This window comes from Lissotriton vulgaris, chromosome 6, assembly GCF_964263255.1.
Source record: "Lissotriton vulgaris chromosome 6, aLisVul1.2, whole genome shotgun sequence".
Taxonomy (NCBI): Eukaryota; Metazoa; Chordata; class Amphibia; order Caudata; family Salamandridae; genus Lissotriton; species Lissotriton vulgaris.
The window spans coordinates 31,227,049-31,242,041 of NC_141694.1; the positions used below are offsets into that span (position 1 = coordinate 31,227,049).

The 14,993-nt window shown below is 41.1% G+C and overlaps 1 protein-coding gene across 1 annotated transcript in view; it reads left to right on the plus strand.

Annotated features, from left to right (window-relative positions):
* Positions 1-6,758, plus strand: part of KIF6 (kinesin family member 6) — a 1,537,786-nt gene extending 1,531,028 nt beyond the window's left edge. Inside the window, exon 22 of the mRNA XM_086925888.1 lies at positions 5,751-6,758. Coding sequence (XP_086782014.1) covers positions 5,751-5,767 — 17 coding nt within the window. The 3' untranslated portion in view covers positions 5,768-6,758. The remainder of the gene's footprint in view (positions 1-5,750) is intronic.
* Positions 6,759-14,993: the final 8,235 nt, after the last annotated feature.

A 14,993-nucleotide genomic window follows, 5' to 3' on the forward strand; every position in this document is an offset into this window, starting at 1 on the left:
TCGAGACTTTTTAAAGTTGAATTTGTAACCCTCTGCTGCGAACCCAAGTATAATGGTGTTCACTCTTTTCAAGTGAGTCTCCAAGTCGTCGTCTGTGAGATAGATATCATCTACGTAAGATAATGCCTCATCATCATATATTTGTAGTAACTCTGTTACTCTAGCTGAGAATAGTCCTGGGCTGTTCTTGAACCCCTGTGGGAGCCTACAGAAATTTTTCGGAGACCCCATTACTGAGAAAGCGGTCAAGTACCTACTTTCTGGTGCAATGTTTTGACAAAAGAAACCATTAGATATGTCTAATGTTGTTTTATATTTTTTCCTAACTATGTTGTTCATTAGTGCAGCACTATGCGAATTTTGTACTGCAAAAGTTTTGCAACATGCATTAAGGTGTCTGTAGCTCAATACTAGACGATATGAATTGTCCGGCTTGGAGACAGGAAACAAAGGATTGTTCATTTGAGAGGTGCATGTTTCAATCACCCCCTGGTATTCAAGTTGATCTAAGATCTCCCTGACTTGTATTTTAGCTTCTTGCTTAATTGGATACTGCCGTTGGGCAGTTGGTTCACTTTTTAACTGGATTTTGTGAGGAGGAGAATCCTCATCCCATCCTACATGATTTTTATATAATGCTGGTGCCTGGTCTACTGCCCATTTCCTTGCATAAGTATATTTTTTGTGAATCGGAATGTGATTCGAGAAGGCAGGCATAATCATTTCTTCGCCACAAGGGCACTCCCGGACAAACTCTGGGGGCCAATCTTTTTCAGCTAACAGAATATCATAGCCTTTTGAGAGTTTATCCCAAAATAGACCCTTTATTTTCCTAGTCTTATCACCCTCTATACGCAATGTTGTTTCATATATCTTATGGGGCTCGCTAAGTCTGGTGTCGGCAGTTTCAACCTGAATGTATTCATTCGTGTCCACTGTCTCCAGATGACTCATCAAGATCTTGCGGGCTATAGTGATTTCTGCTGCACTGTCTAACATTGTCTGTGCCCACTCCCCGTTTTTCAACTGTGTCCTCAGTATTCTCGGCATGTTCGATTACTCTAATTCTGGCTACCTTCTTTTTTGGAAATTGAGATTTTTTACTCTGAGCAGGTTCCTTGTCTTTGGACTTGGTGTGCTCTCCTGGGTCTGATCGTCCTCTTCTTTCCGATTTCTGCGAAAAAGATTGAGAGGGACATGTATCAATACTTTGATATCTATCAGGCTTCTTCAAATTATCCCTATTTCTAAGGTTATATCTTTTCTCAGAGGGCTCCCTCTGGGGAGACTGGTGTTCTCGAGTCGGAGTTCTTTCCCTCCGTCGAGGAGACCTTCCTCTGGACTGGAAAACTTTTTCTTTGGGAGTGGATTGTTTATTTCCATCCCAGCTCTTTTTAGGAGTGTTTGAGTTATTTTTAATAAATCATTTTTCAGGATTTTCGAGCAGTTGGGGCTTTACTGGTTTTCCACCCAAGCTGTCTCTACCTAGTTCTTCATAGCATTTTTCTATGATTCTGGCAAGCTCAATTGGTTGATCTGTTATATCTGTTTCCCTCAACTTCTGGCGGATCGCCACAGATGCTGCTTCTCCTTTTATGTTGGCTAATAATATAGCCGAGACCTGCTTGAAGTCTTTCAGTAATTTCATACCAAGAGTTAAAGCAGGTTCTGGACCGTATTCATTTTGAATCTATTTTAGCACTTCTGGTATTACCGCCATAGATGGAACACCATGTGTTTTTGTGTAAATGGAAGCAAAGACTTTTATTCAAGTGTCACAGTCCTCCATGTGTGGTGCGACCCCCATAGGAAGGCAGATGGTCAGGATCCTGTGTTTCTCAATAGTGGTAGTATTCGGAAATACTGCCTCTATTTGAGTGATTTTCTGCGCTAACCAGAAAGGAATTTGTTCCCGTTTTACGGGTGTTTTACCAAGACATGATTGTATGTTCTGTGGTGTAATTTTATTAGTGTTCCCCTGATGAGGGGGCAGCTGTGGTACATTAACAGCTTGTTGGACTGTTGCAGTCCGCATTACATATTGGACTAATTGCCTATGTATTTTAATTAATGTTTTTAGCTGTACTAACAGCTCTTCTTTTGACATTTTATCAATGTCTGGATGTGGTGTGTAGCTGGCTAGAACCGGCCACGTTGCTCCTGGTCTACCTAGTGGACCGAGCCTGGTAATATGATCCTTATGTTTTAGGGCGCCTTGAAACCAAAGTAAATGTTCTTGGTATTTTAATGGGATTTCAATCTCCTCGAAAGGAGTGTATTCATCCGGTGGATCCTCTATTTTATAATAGTGGAACTCATGTGTTGCAGAGTTTGCCGCTGGAAATTTTATCCATGAATAGAATACCTCTGTCTGCCGCTATTCGTGTGCCTCTATCACGAAGACGACTGTGCCACCTTGTTTGGTCAGTCCATTTTCTATAAGTTTTGACGTCATAGATTTTCTTAAATGTGCCGGGATGATTATTAGTCTGACATTTTATTGTCAGAAAGGTTTTTGCAGAGCAGGTCTCCAAGGAGACAAAGATTAGGTGCACAATATTTTGGAACACTGTATCCTTCAACGTTGAATAAACCAGAGCTTTACATAGGAATCTCTTCCTACTAAGGTCGGGCGGATTTTAACCTTTCACCCACTCCAGACGTCTATTGGAGTATTTACGGGAGAAAGGGGTCTGTGTGAAAAATGCACAACTGAGTTACTCTAACGTCTTGCGTTAGTTTATAGCCTTACCAAACGTTTGGGCGCCATGTAGTGTAGTTCCTATTTTCCCAATAGGCCCTGCGCATTGGAATAACATAAACAGTAGTATCGACGTAGAAGTGCGGATCTTCCAGGCCTCTACTGACTATGCTAAACTTAATTGGGTTTGTTACCAACTAGCTCAGAGGTCACTGGCAACTTTCTTGACTGAATAGGAAGTGATCAGCTTCCCTGGCACAGCCAAGAAGGGATTCAGTTTTCCAACAACCGTGAAACATGACAACTTTGCTCCTCAGATAAGAGTCAATCTCTAGGGTCGTGTGAAACAATAGACAGTTATTTTACTCAGTCAGTTGTTGTGCAGATTACTTTCACAATATGTAGAGAATAGAGAGACGGGCGTTTGTCAATAAAGGGTAACATTTATTGAACAGTCTTTCTTCTCGTACAAGAGAAATGAATTGCCACAATTGCAAGACTTGTTATTATAAAAAGTACGTACAGTAAGATGAGTATTTCGAAATAATACTGTAAAAGCATTGATATGGTTTCTTAGCCATGCAATGGTTTAAAATGAATAAAACATATATACATTCATATATACATTAGGCTAAAATGCTCAACTGGTGCTTCTAACTACGCCTACCCCAGTGTACCTGACCTAAGCCTAATACTTGGGAGGGGAGTAAGTAAGTAGCTTTAAGTTAAGTTGGTTTTGCCAAGGTTTGCTTCAAGAATTCTCTCTAAGGTTTTAGTCAACACCATACCTCTGGAATAGAATGATGGAGGTCTGGTATCTCCTTCAGGGAACTCGATATCCCAGTCACTCGCAAGAGTGGGCTGGAAACACCGGAGCTGGATTTTCTCGGCAAGAGAAAAGACAGCGTCTCTCTCAGCGCGTCGAGGAGGAGGAGGGGCAGCGTCCGCGGGCAGCTTGCATCTGCTGGGCTCTTGCAGGGGATGGATGTTCAGCTCCTGTGTTCACCACACCATCGTTCGCTCATTAGCAGCGATAGCAGTAGCGATATTGTCAGCATTAGCTTGACAGCGATAGCTTCAGCATTACAGCAGCAGCGATGGTATCATCAGCATATGCTTAAGGCAATGTTGGTAATATTTATACCTGAAAGGTGCCTTGTTTGACGTAAGTTTTTGGACATAAGATGTCAATAAAGATGTCACTAGGAAGTGATCGTCTATCAGTGCTCATTAGAGTTCTATTACTAATCAAAACATAGCAAGCGGGGCTTTCCCAGGTTGCTGAGTTTTTATCTTGTTGAAGAACTCGGAGTGTTAATCTAGGAATCTTAGATAGTAACTTCTGCTATGTCATTGCACTAATGAGCTGCAAAGGAAGTTGCAGAGGAAGCAATTCTGAAATGTGGCTCTGTTCGTGTGAGGCCAGAGACGAGTTTCTGAATATTGCATTTGATCGGTTATGCCAATATAGGGAATAAATGGATTTATAGCCGTAAAGGGGCATAAGGTCACAGTATCGATCATGGTCCTAGATTAGAACGCGACACCATGGCTTAGTAAATTCTTAGAAAAACATGTTAATAATATTCTTACAGCCCATCTTGAATCTAATAATTTGCTGGATGATACTCAAACTGGCTCGTCCTAACCATGGGACAGAAACAGCTTTATTGCTAGTGACTGAGGAGGCTAGGAGACTGGTGGATGAGGGCGGAGGAGCTGCGATCATCCTGCTGGACCTCATTGCAGCATTCGACACGGTCAACCACTCCATCTTGATCAATTGACTCAGAATGAGCGGGGTGTCGGGTGCTGCTCTGAAGTGGTTCACCTCCTTTCTCAGTAATCGCCACTTCCAAGTCTTTGAAGGAGGCGTAGTTTCAGCTAGCCAATCTCTGGAATGCGGGGTCCACAGGGATCGGCCCTAAGTCCAACGCTTTTTAACATATATATGAAACCGTTGGCAGCTGTTATTCACCCATTCGGCATTAAGATCATCAGCTATGCAGACGATACCCAATTAGTGGTATCCTTGGGCCACGATGGAAGATCGTCTGATAGACTGGCACCCTGCCTTGAAGCAGAGGCCGGATGGATGAAGGACTCTTACCTCCGTCTCAACGGAGATAAGATGGAGATTATGATATTAGGCAACTCCTCCCCTGCACCACCGATTCCCATCTGGCCCTCATGCTTAGGACCAGCTCCACCACCTAAACCTTATATAAAGAGTTTGGGCGTGTGGCTTGATGACAAACTTAACCTTGGTCATCAAGCCACTGTCTTAGCATCAACATGTTATGGGTTGTTAAGGATGTTACGGAAGGTTCTTCCTCTCCTCCCATTTGAAGCACGCAGGATTATGATCCAGGCGTTGATTTTATCCCAATTAGATTACGGGAATTCCCTGTACCTTGGAGCCCCACTATCTACAATAAATAAACTTCAAGTGGTACAGAACAGCGCTGCAAGATTACTCCTGCAAGTCCTGAGGAGACAATCTGCTAAGCCCGCCCTTAGTCAATTGCACTGGCTTTCTATGGGTGCCAGGGTTCAGTTTAAAGCACTATGTATAGCCCATAAAGCTATCTGGAAAACAGGCCCCACCATTCTTCACTCAATGCTATCTCTTTATCAACCATCTAGATCCCTCCGCTCCAGTAACCAAGTCTTAGCAACAGCCAGGAAGGTAAAAAAAAGCTAGGTGGGGAGGCCGCTCCTTTTCATACTCGGCGTCCAAGCTATGGAATGCTCTCCCTCAGCTAATAAGAGAGACCCGTAGTCTAACTGCTTTCCGTAAACTTCTGAAAACGCATCTATTCGATCGATAATCTTGTTATAACTCTTTAATTGCTACTTCTTGGTTCTGAAGCGCTACGAGGCCTCCGGGTAGCATTGGCGCTATATAAATATTCTTTCAATTCAATCTTGTTTTATATTTCTCAACAACCATGTCTATGCAAATGTGCTACTGTGTTCAGCGGTTTAACCTATATTAATATTGATTCTGGGTTAGAATATTGATATTTGTGTTTTAATCTTCTTTCAGGATTGGGCAGTCAGTGACCTGAGCAGCAACACATGGCCTTACAAAGACAAGAGGGAATGAAGGACGCCCAGATATTTCAACAGCCTGCTTCTTGATCCACGGACTGCTCCACAGCAGGCTCTAGAATAAGAAGAAAGACAGAATAGGATCTGCCTCCTAGAGAACATTACAGTTTTGTTCAAAGAATAACTACAAAAAATGAATGCCGTCCTGGCCAAAGGGGTCCACACCTTTTTCATAGAAATTCTTCCATGAAATGAGATTTAAAGAAATGTATTGACATTTTTCCTTTTCTGCAAATCAAGGTATTTTTTAATACAATTAAGTCTGAGGATGCATTGTTTTGTAGTCATTGTTTGTAAATAAGATGTAAGGAAAGCTTTGCACCAGCTCCTTTTTCTGGATATTCAATTTGTGTTGCTTAGGGCTCATTGGAAGTCCCAGATAGAATGCCATGGTGCAATCTAGCTGTACACTAATGTAATCACTGTACATTACATTCTGATGAAAAGGATGCAGAAAGGTACAGTATGCATTGCTGGTGAATAAAAGGCTACGGCGAAAGCATTGATCTGCGAGAGACACGGCAAGGACACAATCAGAAATAAATGTTGGTCTCAAGTCTTCTTGTCAATGCCAAACGCTTGACGTGGATAGAGAGCAGGGACCCTGGAGAAAAGAGATGAGACACCAGAGACTTGCCCACTTCTCAGAGAAATTCTGCTTTGAGGCTCAAGACTGTCGGGGCATTCATCACTTGATATGTTGTGCATATCACATGTGTAAAACCACTTTCTCAGGTGCTGCGGAAACAATGCATTATGCAGCAGTCTACCACTTTGAACATAACGGAGGTGAATCCCAAAGCCAGTGTGTAAATAAATATTATGATTTCAAAAACTTTTTAAATAGTTAAAAGCGGATAACATGTTTATTTATTCATAAAAGTTTGTGAAAAAACATTTTTGTATATGATGCAAATAAACTTTTTACATTTTTAAAATTACAATATCTTGTTACTTTTTATGTAGTTATTCAAAGTAAATTTCACCCATTTCGTGCATGGCAGTTCTTAAGAACTTGAAAAGAAGGTAAAGAAACATGGAAAGCTATTAATTTGGAAGGTTAGCCAAGATTCTAAATTTATTGAACTGTCAGTTGTCTTTAGCAACTATACTTTCCTTCCCCTCGATGTCATAAAAAGTAACTGTAAGACACACATGCAAAATATCTGCTCTTACATTTCTATAGTTAGCGCATCTTAATGATACTATTACATAAATCACTCTGCCTCTCTAAGGGCCAGAAGTAGGAAGCCTAATTCCGTTTGGTAACAGCCGAAATTACCGAATTTCGGCCGTTACCGACCGGAATTAGGCTTTTCAGATGTAGGTGGCCAAATAGTAGGATTCTGTAATTTACAGAATCGGTAATTTAAGGAATCGGTAAATTACCGAATCCTTAATGTAGAGAGCACTCAAGTGAGTCCTTTTTACATTTAAGGATTTGTTATTCACCACCAACTATTAGTTGGTGGTAAATAACGAATACCTTTGAAAATGCAAATCTGTGCATTTTCAACAGTGCCATGTGGCAGACATACATGCCCTTAGGGCATGTATGTGTGCCACATGTGCACACAAGCCCTTTTCAGGAGTGCAACAGGTTGTCAATGTGACACCCTGTCACCCTTGAATGTTTACCTATTTTACCGAATCGTTTTTTACCGATTCAGTAATTCACATTCATTCACATTCATTCCTATGGGCCTTCGATAAATACAGATTCGGTAAATACCGAATCGTACCGATTCGGTAATATTTACCGAATTTTTATCTACATTAAATTTACTGATTCTAAAATACCGAATCGGTAAAATTCGTTATTTTAGAATCAGTAAATTTTCATTACCTACATCTAGCCCTAAGTCATTTGCATTATTTTGTTGTGGGGGCGTTTTTGTATAAATCACATGACTTGGGAAAATTCAGAAGAGTTAAGCAAAATGTCATTTATCTGTGTCTCGAAACTTGGAATAACTCTTATTCCGTGCAATTATTGGGATGCTTTCGGAACACAAAGGACTCAATTCACATTAAATAGCTATTTGAAAGGTTGGTGATTTACTATCGTTGGCTTGCACCTACACTTTAACTAAATCTCTGACTTCAAATGAATTCACATTGAATGCCACAAATACCCTTAGGGTTCAGATCACATCCCCATTTACCCATGCAGAAGTATGCAGGCGTACATTTCTTTCCGTTAATATTTGATTCTAATAAGCATTTGAAATTAGTTATTTTTATGTTTGTCCTGACAAGGTTCTTCATTTTCTCATTTCAGTGGTGGGAACAAAACGTAAAAAAAGAAATAATCAATTCCCCTTGAATTCTATTACAAAGTTGAAACATCTGACGGAAGCAGTGGTAACCCGGATATATATTTTATTTATTTATTTACAGAGTTTTATATAGCGCAAACTTGACCCGAATCAGGTATCAGAGCTCTTTACACAGCACCAATTGCCTTACATGAGGACGGGGAGATTAAGTGATTTGCCCAGAATCACAGGATGTTCAGCGTCATTGCTAAGACTCGAACCCAGTTCCATAGATTCGAGGTCGACCGCCCTAGCCGTTAGGCCAACTCCTCTCCCCAGTATATAGAAATAAAGAATATATTACCTACGCCAGTAGGTATATATAAAGTTAGGACCTAGTTACCAGAGGAAATCCCCAACCTTCTATTGGGAATAACTTTAGCGCCGATTGAGGAATCTGCGTGTACTTTTCCTTAAAATTGCTTCGCTCCGCTCCACTCCTTCCCTGAAAGTTTCGGGGGCATGCGTCGAGCGTGGGCCGAGAAAAAAGGGGGGTCCCAAAACGTGTTTTCCCCATGTTCATTTCCATAGGGACCTTTAGACACGGCTACAGCCCGAACGGCTGAATGGAATTACACCAAACTTGGCAGAATGGTAGGGCCTGGTATGCAGATGTGCATTTGCTTTGTCTGGTGAAATTCCCTCCAGTAGTTCTTGAGAAAATTGAATTTGAAATGTTTCAAATGGCATTTTCTATGGGACCTTTAGACATGGCTACAGCCCGAACGGCTGAACGGAATTACACCAAACTTGGCAAAATGGCAGGGACAGGTATGCAGTAGTGCCTTTTCTATATTTGGTGAAAATCCCTCCAGTAGTTGTTGAGAAAATTTAATTTGAGCAAATTATATTTCTATATGCACTCAACATTCTATTGGGAATAACTTTGGTGCCGATTGAGGAATCTGTGTGTAATCTTCCAGAATTTTGGCCAGCTCCGCTCCGCTCCTTCCCTGAAAGTTTCGGGGGGATTCGTCAAGCGGGGGCGGAAAGGGGGGTCCCATAATGTGTTTTCCCCATGTTCATTTCCATAGGGACCTTTAGACATGGCTACAGCCCGAACAGCTGAATGGAATTACACCAAACTTGGCAAAATGGTAGGGCCTGGTATGCAGATGTGCCTTTGCTATGTTTGGTGAAAATCCCTCCAGTAGTTCTTGAGAAAATTTAATTTGAAATTTTTCAAATGGCATTTTCTATGGGACCTTTAGACACAGCTACAGCCCGAACGGCTGAACGGAATTACACCAAACTTGGCAAAATGGTAGGGACAGGTATGCAGTAGTGCCTTTTCTATATTTGGTGAAAATCCCTCCAGTAGTTGGTGAGTAAATGAATTTGAGCAAATTATATATCTATATGTGCTCACCGTGCGCATACCCTTACATGCGGGAGCGAGTTTCTGATTGGCTGGCAGTCGACTGTCAACATTCCAAACTGTCCAAACCAGGAAGTGTTGGCCACCATCTTGTTTTTCAGGAGAACAGAGGCACAAGAGAGCCCAATACAAGAGTGGAAAACACGAAAAGGGCGCAGGGTAGAGACCCCCCAACCCTCTAGCCCTTTTCAGGGGGTCCCAAAAGGATCCCCAAGGGCAACAAAAAAAAAAATGAAGCCGAGAAAATTTCGGGGTACTCGTACCGTGCGCGTACCCCACGATTTAAAAAAATAATAATTTTTTTTTGCACTTGGTGGTCCTTCTGGGACCCCATGAGAAGGGCCAAGGGGTCAGGGGGTCTCAACCCTGCCCCCTTTTTGCGTTTTCCACTCTTGTTTTGTGCTCTCTTGTGCCTCACTTCTCACTTCTCCTGCTCAGGTTGTCCCAGAAGGATAATAACATATATAAACGTTATCCGCTAATAGAATTAGCATTTACAAAACCTTGCAAATTCACTGAAAGAACCATAGGTTTCAAGCCTTATATAGTTAGGAATTAGCATTTAAAAAACCTTGCAAATTCACTTAAAAAAACATAGGTTTCAGGCCTTATATAGTTAGGAATTAGCATTTAAAAACCTTGCAAATTCACTTAAAAAAACATAGGTTTCAGGATTTACATAGTTAGGAATTAGCATTTTAAAAACCTTGCAAATTCACTCAAAAAACCATAGGTTTCAGGCCTTATATAGTTAGGAATTAGCATTTAAAAAAACATTGAAATTGCTCCTATATAGTTAGTTGTACTAACTATATTTCGCGCACCCGCAATCCACTGCTGATGATGTCACATAATACATCATTCATGACATGGTCAGTGACATAACTGATGACATCACTGATGACATCTCAAATGACATCACTGATGACATCACTGATGACATCTCATTTGACATCACTGATGATATCATTCATGTGATAATACGATGCACCTCCTCACACTCTAATATAACCTTTGATACACCCAGTGTTAAATACAGACTACCATTCTTGAAACCATTGACACACCAATACCAGTTACTACATACGCACTCACTGATTCCTAGGTCTACACACACATTCACTCATTCACCCATAGAATCACTCATACATATAGTCACTCATCAATACAACACTATCATATGCACTCACACACCTATACAGACATTCACACACTGCCACTCATCCATGGAGTTACTCACACACCTAGTCAGTCATGCAAAGAATCAATCACACTTCCATTTCCTCAACTAAACAGTTATACACACAACACCTTACTTATTCAAACATATACTAACACATACTTACTCTCTTATACAATCACTGATACAAGTACATAATGATTCATACAGCCACTCGCACATTCACTGGCTCTCATGTATAGTCATTTATATATGCCAACTCTCACATGCATTGTGTTTTACATATGTACTTACTTGGACATGTAGCACTGAGATATCCATTCACTCACCAACACACCCATGCACACAGTCAACCGCCCATATAGCTGTTTCCACATGCACTCTTGAACTCATACACCTAGTGAATCAACTGCTCACACATCTATCACAGAGTCACACACCTCCCAGCCACCCACACACACACTCAGTCTCCCATTCAAATACTTGGGCAACCAATCAATATCCCATATAGCCACTCATATAGCTACTGATGAACATATGCAGCAGCTTACACAACAACAGACATACTGATGGGCACATTCAGACAGTTTAGTCACTAACCCATGCATTTAGTAAGACACATTTAATCACTCACTCATACAGTCAGTCACGCACCTACTAAATCCTTCATCCAGACACTTATACATCTACTCATTCTTCAATATGTAAAACATATTTAAACTTTACAGAAACACACAGTCACTGGATGATGTCATCAGTGATGTCAAATGAGATGTCATCAGTGATGTCAAATGAGATGTCATCAGTGATGTCATTTGAGATGTCATCAGTGATGTCACCGACCATGTCATGAATGATGTAATATGTGACATCAACAGCAGTGGATTGCGGGTGCGCGAAATATAGTTAGTACAACTAACTATATAGGAGCAATTTCAATGGTTTTTTAAATGCTAATTCCTAACTATATAAGGCCTGAAACCTATGGTTTTTTAAGTGAATATATATATATATATAAATATATATATATATATATATAAGATATCAGTACCATTATACTGGGAGGAGGTTCTTACCTGCTATATCAGTACTATTGCAAGTTTTTCAAATGGAATTAAAGAATAATATGTCGAATCTGTTTTTTACGCACCATATTCTGCATCGTTTTGCTTTTTTTCGAGACCTTTTCCACGAAAAATGTGGTAGGTCGAAAACAGCGAGTGGGCTATAAGTAAGGCACAGCTCAGTAATTAGATCCCGACACAATCTCCTGTTAGCACAGGGATCAGAATCTAGCCCTCTGCTTGTAATGAGGACCACTATGATTTTAGCCAATCTCCGGATTTCATTAAATCCAATAATTGATTATATCGGCTGATTTTCATCATGGTATTGGCATCGGGTCTTGTGGTGGCCGCTGTAGGTGATCTGACATTGCATTTATATGATGGTGGTGTTGTGGCATTAGTGCTCATCGGTCTGCCTTATTTAACACAGTCGAGCATCACATTCGAACCTCCCATCTCACTGGAGGTGGTGTTTATGACACTGCTCTGGACTCGATAAAGAGCAGTGAGTCGATTGCTTGAGTTAATCTCAACAACTGATCATTACCCTGGGACACAATATAGTCCCTGGTCACTGACAGTCTAGAAGGGACCCAACCTCGACGTTCTGGCCGGACTGTTCCTATTGGAGCAGAACTAGGTCTGATTTGCATATGATTTGCATATGACTGCTCTCGGTGTAGAGTGGCGCAGTGACCAAGCACTGCATGTTCACCAGAAGCTGAGATTGATTCATGCATTCCTTCCATCAACTTGTTAAAAATGTGCACCTATTTCCTCATATCTGTTCACCGAAAAATGTCTAAGAAATTATGTGAAATGAAACGTTGAGATGGTAAGCGTAATGAACCAGTGGATGAGGCAGACAGCTGATGGGGGATCAGCTACAGTAAAATGGAACTTTTCTAAATGTTCTAGATTAATCATAGTGTAGGTTGCTGCTTTTATAGCCACAACTTTGTGCACACGTGTCAAATTGGAAGCCAAAACATCTCAGTTGCATTCAAATATTTCCATGGCATTCTTTTTTGAAAACCTACAATATCCAATTTAATTGTAAAATCGATTTTAACTAACTTTGGCCATGGTAAAGCATAGACATGTCAGTCAAATATATTGATTAGCTACTTTTCTTTAGCATAAAAATAGATAAAATATAGATTACAATTAGGCACAATAACAACCCAAACAAGCAAAAATGTTACAGCTGTACGTAATACATAGGACACAATGGCCTCATGTTATTGCACATTTCCTTAATTCTACAATCTGCCAAATGAAAAAGGCCATAGAATAGCAAATCAAAGGGCTATACAGCTATTTTAAAAACAACAGAGCAAGTCTATTCTGACTAAAGTTAAAATCTTTATAAAGTGGCCGTAAAACCGTCTTTTTAGGCGTCTGATAAAAAGAACATGATATGTAAGATTGACTGAACAAACTTGCCGTCGCATGTACAGGGGCTCAAATCTGATAAAGTACAACTATCAGCTAGAAATCCCACCAAAAGGGGTAAAAGATTCAAACGAAATCTGGTAAGAACAAAACGCTGTTGTCTTTTATGGATAAAAGAAAAGTAATATTGAAGGCCCTTGTGGATAAAGCAAACACAAGGAGATGATGGACGGAACGCTGAAACTTTTCAGACACTCACCCCCGGTCACCGATCTGGGTTGAATCCATCATCGTTCTTTTGCTCACTATGCCACCTCAGTTCAGACCCAGCTATATGCAAATCAGTCTGACCCTGTGCCTCATGGGAACAATCCAGCCCGAACTGACAAGCCATGTCTTCCCTGGACCGGAATCAAGCATCCTAGGACCGGTTTCTGGGTAACACCCTTCATCAGCCAGGCTAGCTTCAATCCAGTGGCACAGTGAGCAAGGAACCCACATCTGGGCATACCCTGCCAACCTACGGCGAATAAAGCAAACACAAGGAGATGATGGACGGAGCACTGAAACTTTTCAAACACTCGCCCCCAGTCACAGATCTGGGTTGAATCCATCATCATTCTTTAGCTCACTTCGCCACCCCAGTTCAGACCCAGCCATATGCAAATCAGTCTTGACCCTGTGCCTCATGAGAACAGTCCAGCCCGAACTGACAAGCCATGTCTTCCCTGGACCGGAAACAAGCATCCTGGGACCAGTGTCTGGGTAACACCCCTCATCAGCCAGGCTAGCCATGTTGTATGTGTTCACCGATGATTTGTGATAATCCACAGACATTCTCTTTGATGCCTTATCGAGAAAGAGTTGCATTAATCGAACCTTTTCAAAAAAGAGGCAGGAATTTAGACCAGGTAGCGCTATCACCTCACAAACTGACGTCACGTAAGCAAACAATGGTATATCAAGGGCAGCGTGCAGTCAGAGGCAGTCTTTCATAACAAGTTTATTAAGGGTGGTTTCTTCCCATACCCAGATAGAATGCCATAGTAAAAGGGGAGATAATTAAATTCTGTCCTCCATACACGAGTTGCCCAGTTCAGCATGGCAAGCAACGTTGGCACAGCTTCGAGGGGTGGGCAAAACATTATTCAAAAAACTACTTTCTACTTGTTGAAACCTGCGAGCATCTATTATATCCCAGATTCCTGTCACATAAGTAGCAATTGCCCCACTTTCACTGAAATAAGCTGCTACTAACTTTTTCTGGTTTAGACCTCATTTATTTGCAAAATCAAAGCAAACTAATGATTGATCTTTCAAATCGAGCCAGCCTACTTAAAAACATAGATTTCCACTTAAATTTGTGTCAATTAGGATACATAAATACGAAGAAGAGGCAACCTCAGAAACCTTAGTATTGTAATAAAATGGGAGGGTCTTTTAGTCGGTCTAGCCCCACATATCATAGTAAACATTTTGCTTTCATTAACCCTTAAATCTAAATCATGCATGAAAGCTTTAAAGTGTCAGTTAACCCTCGGAGCCTCGTCCTATTCTGGCCACGAAGACCGCATCATCTGCGTATAGTAGAACGGAGAGTACGGGTCCCAAGTTAGGGGATGTCCTTTGCTCTCAACTTAGAAACTTGTTCAACTCTGTTAATATATAACGTTAATAGAAAAGGGGCATCCATCTTGGATCAGGAAATATAACCCAATGGTGCCTGTGTCATTTTGTAGACGCACATTGGTAATAAAGCACGCGTGTGTCTACGAAGAGCACGGATGCCTCAACGCGCTTTTGTTCCACCATGCAGCATCGCATCTTGCCAGTGCGGCAC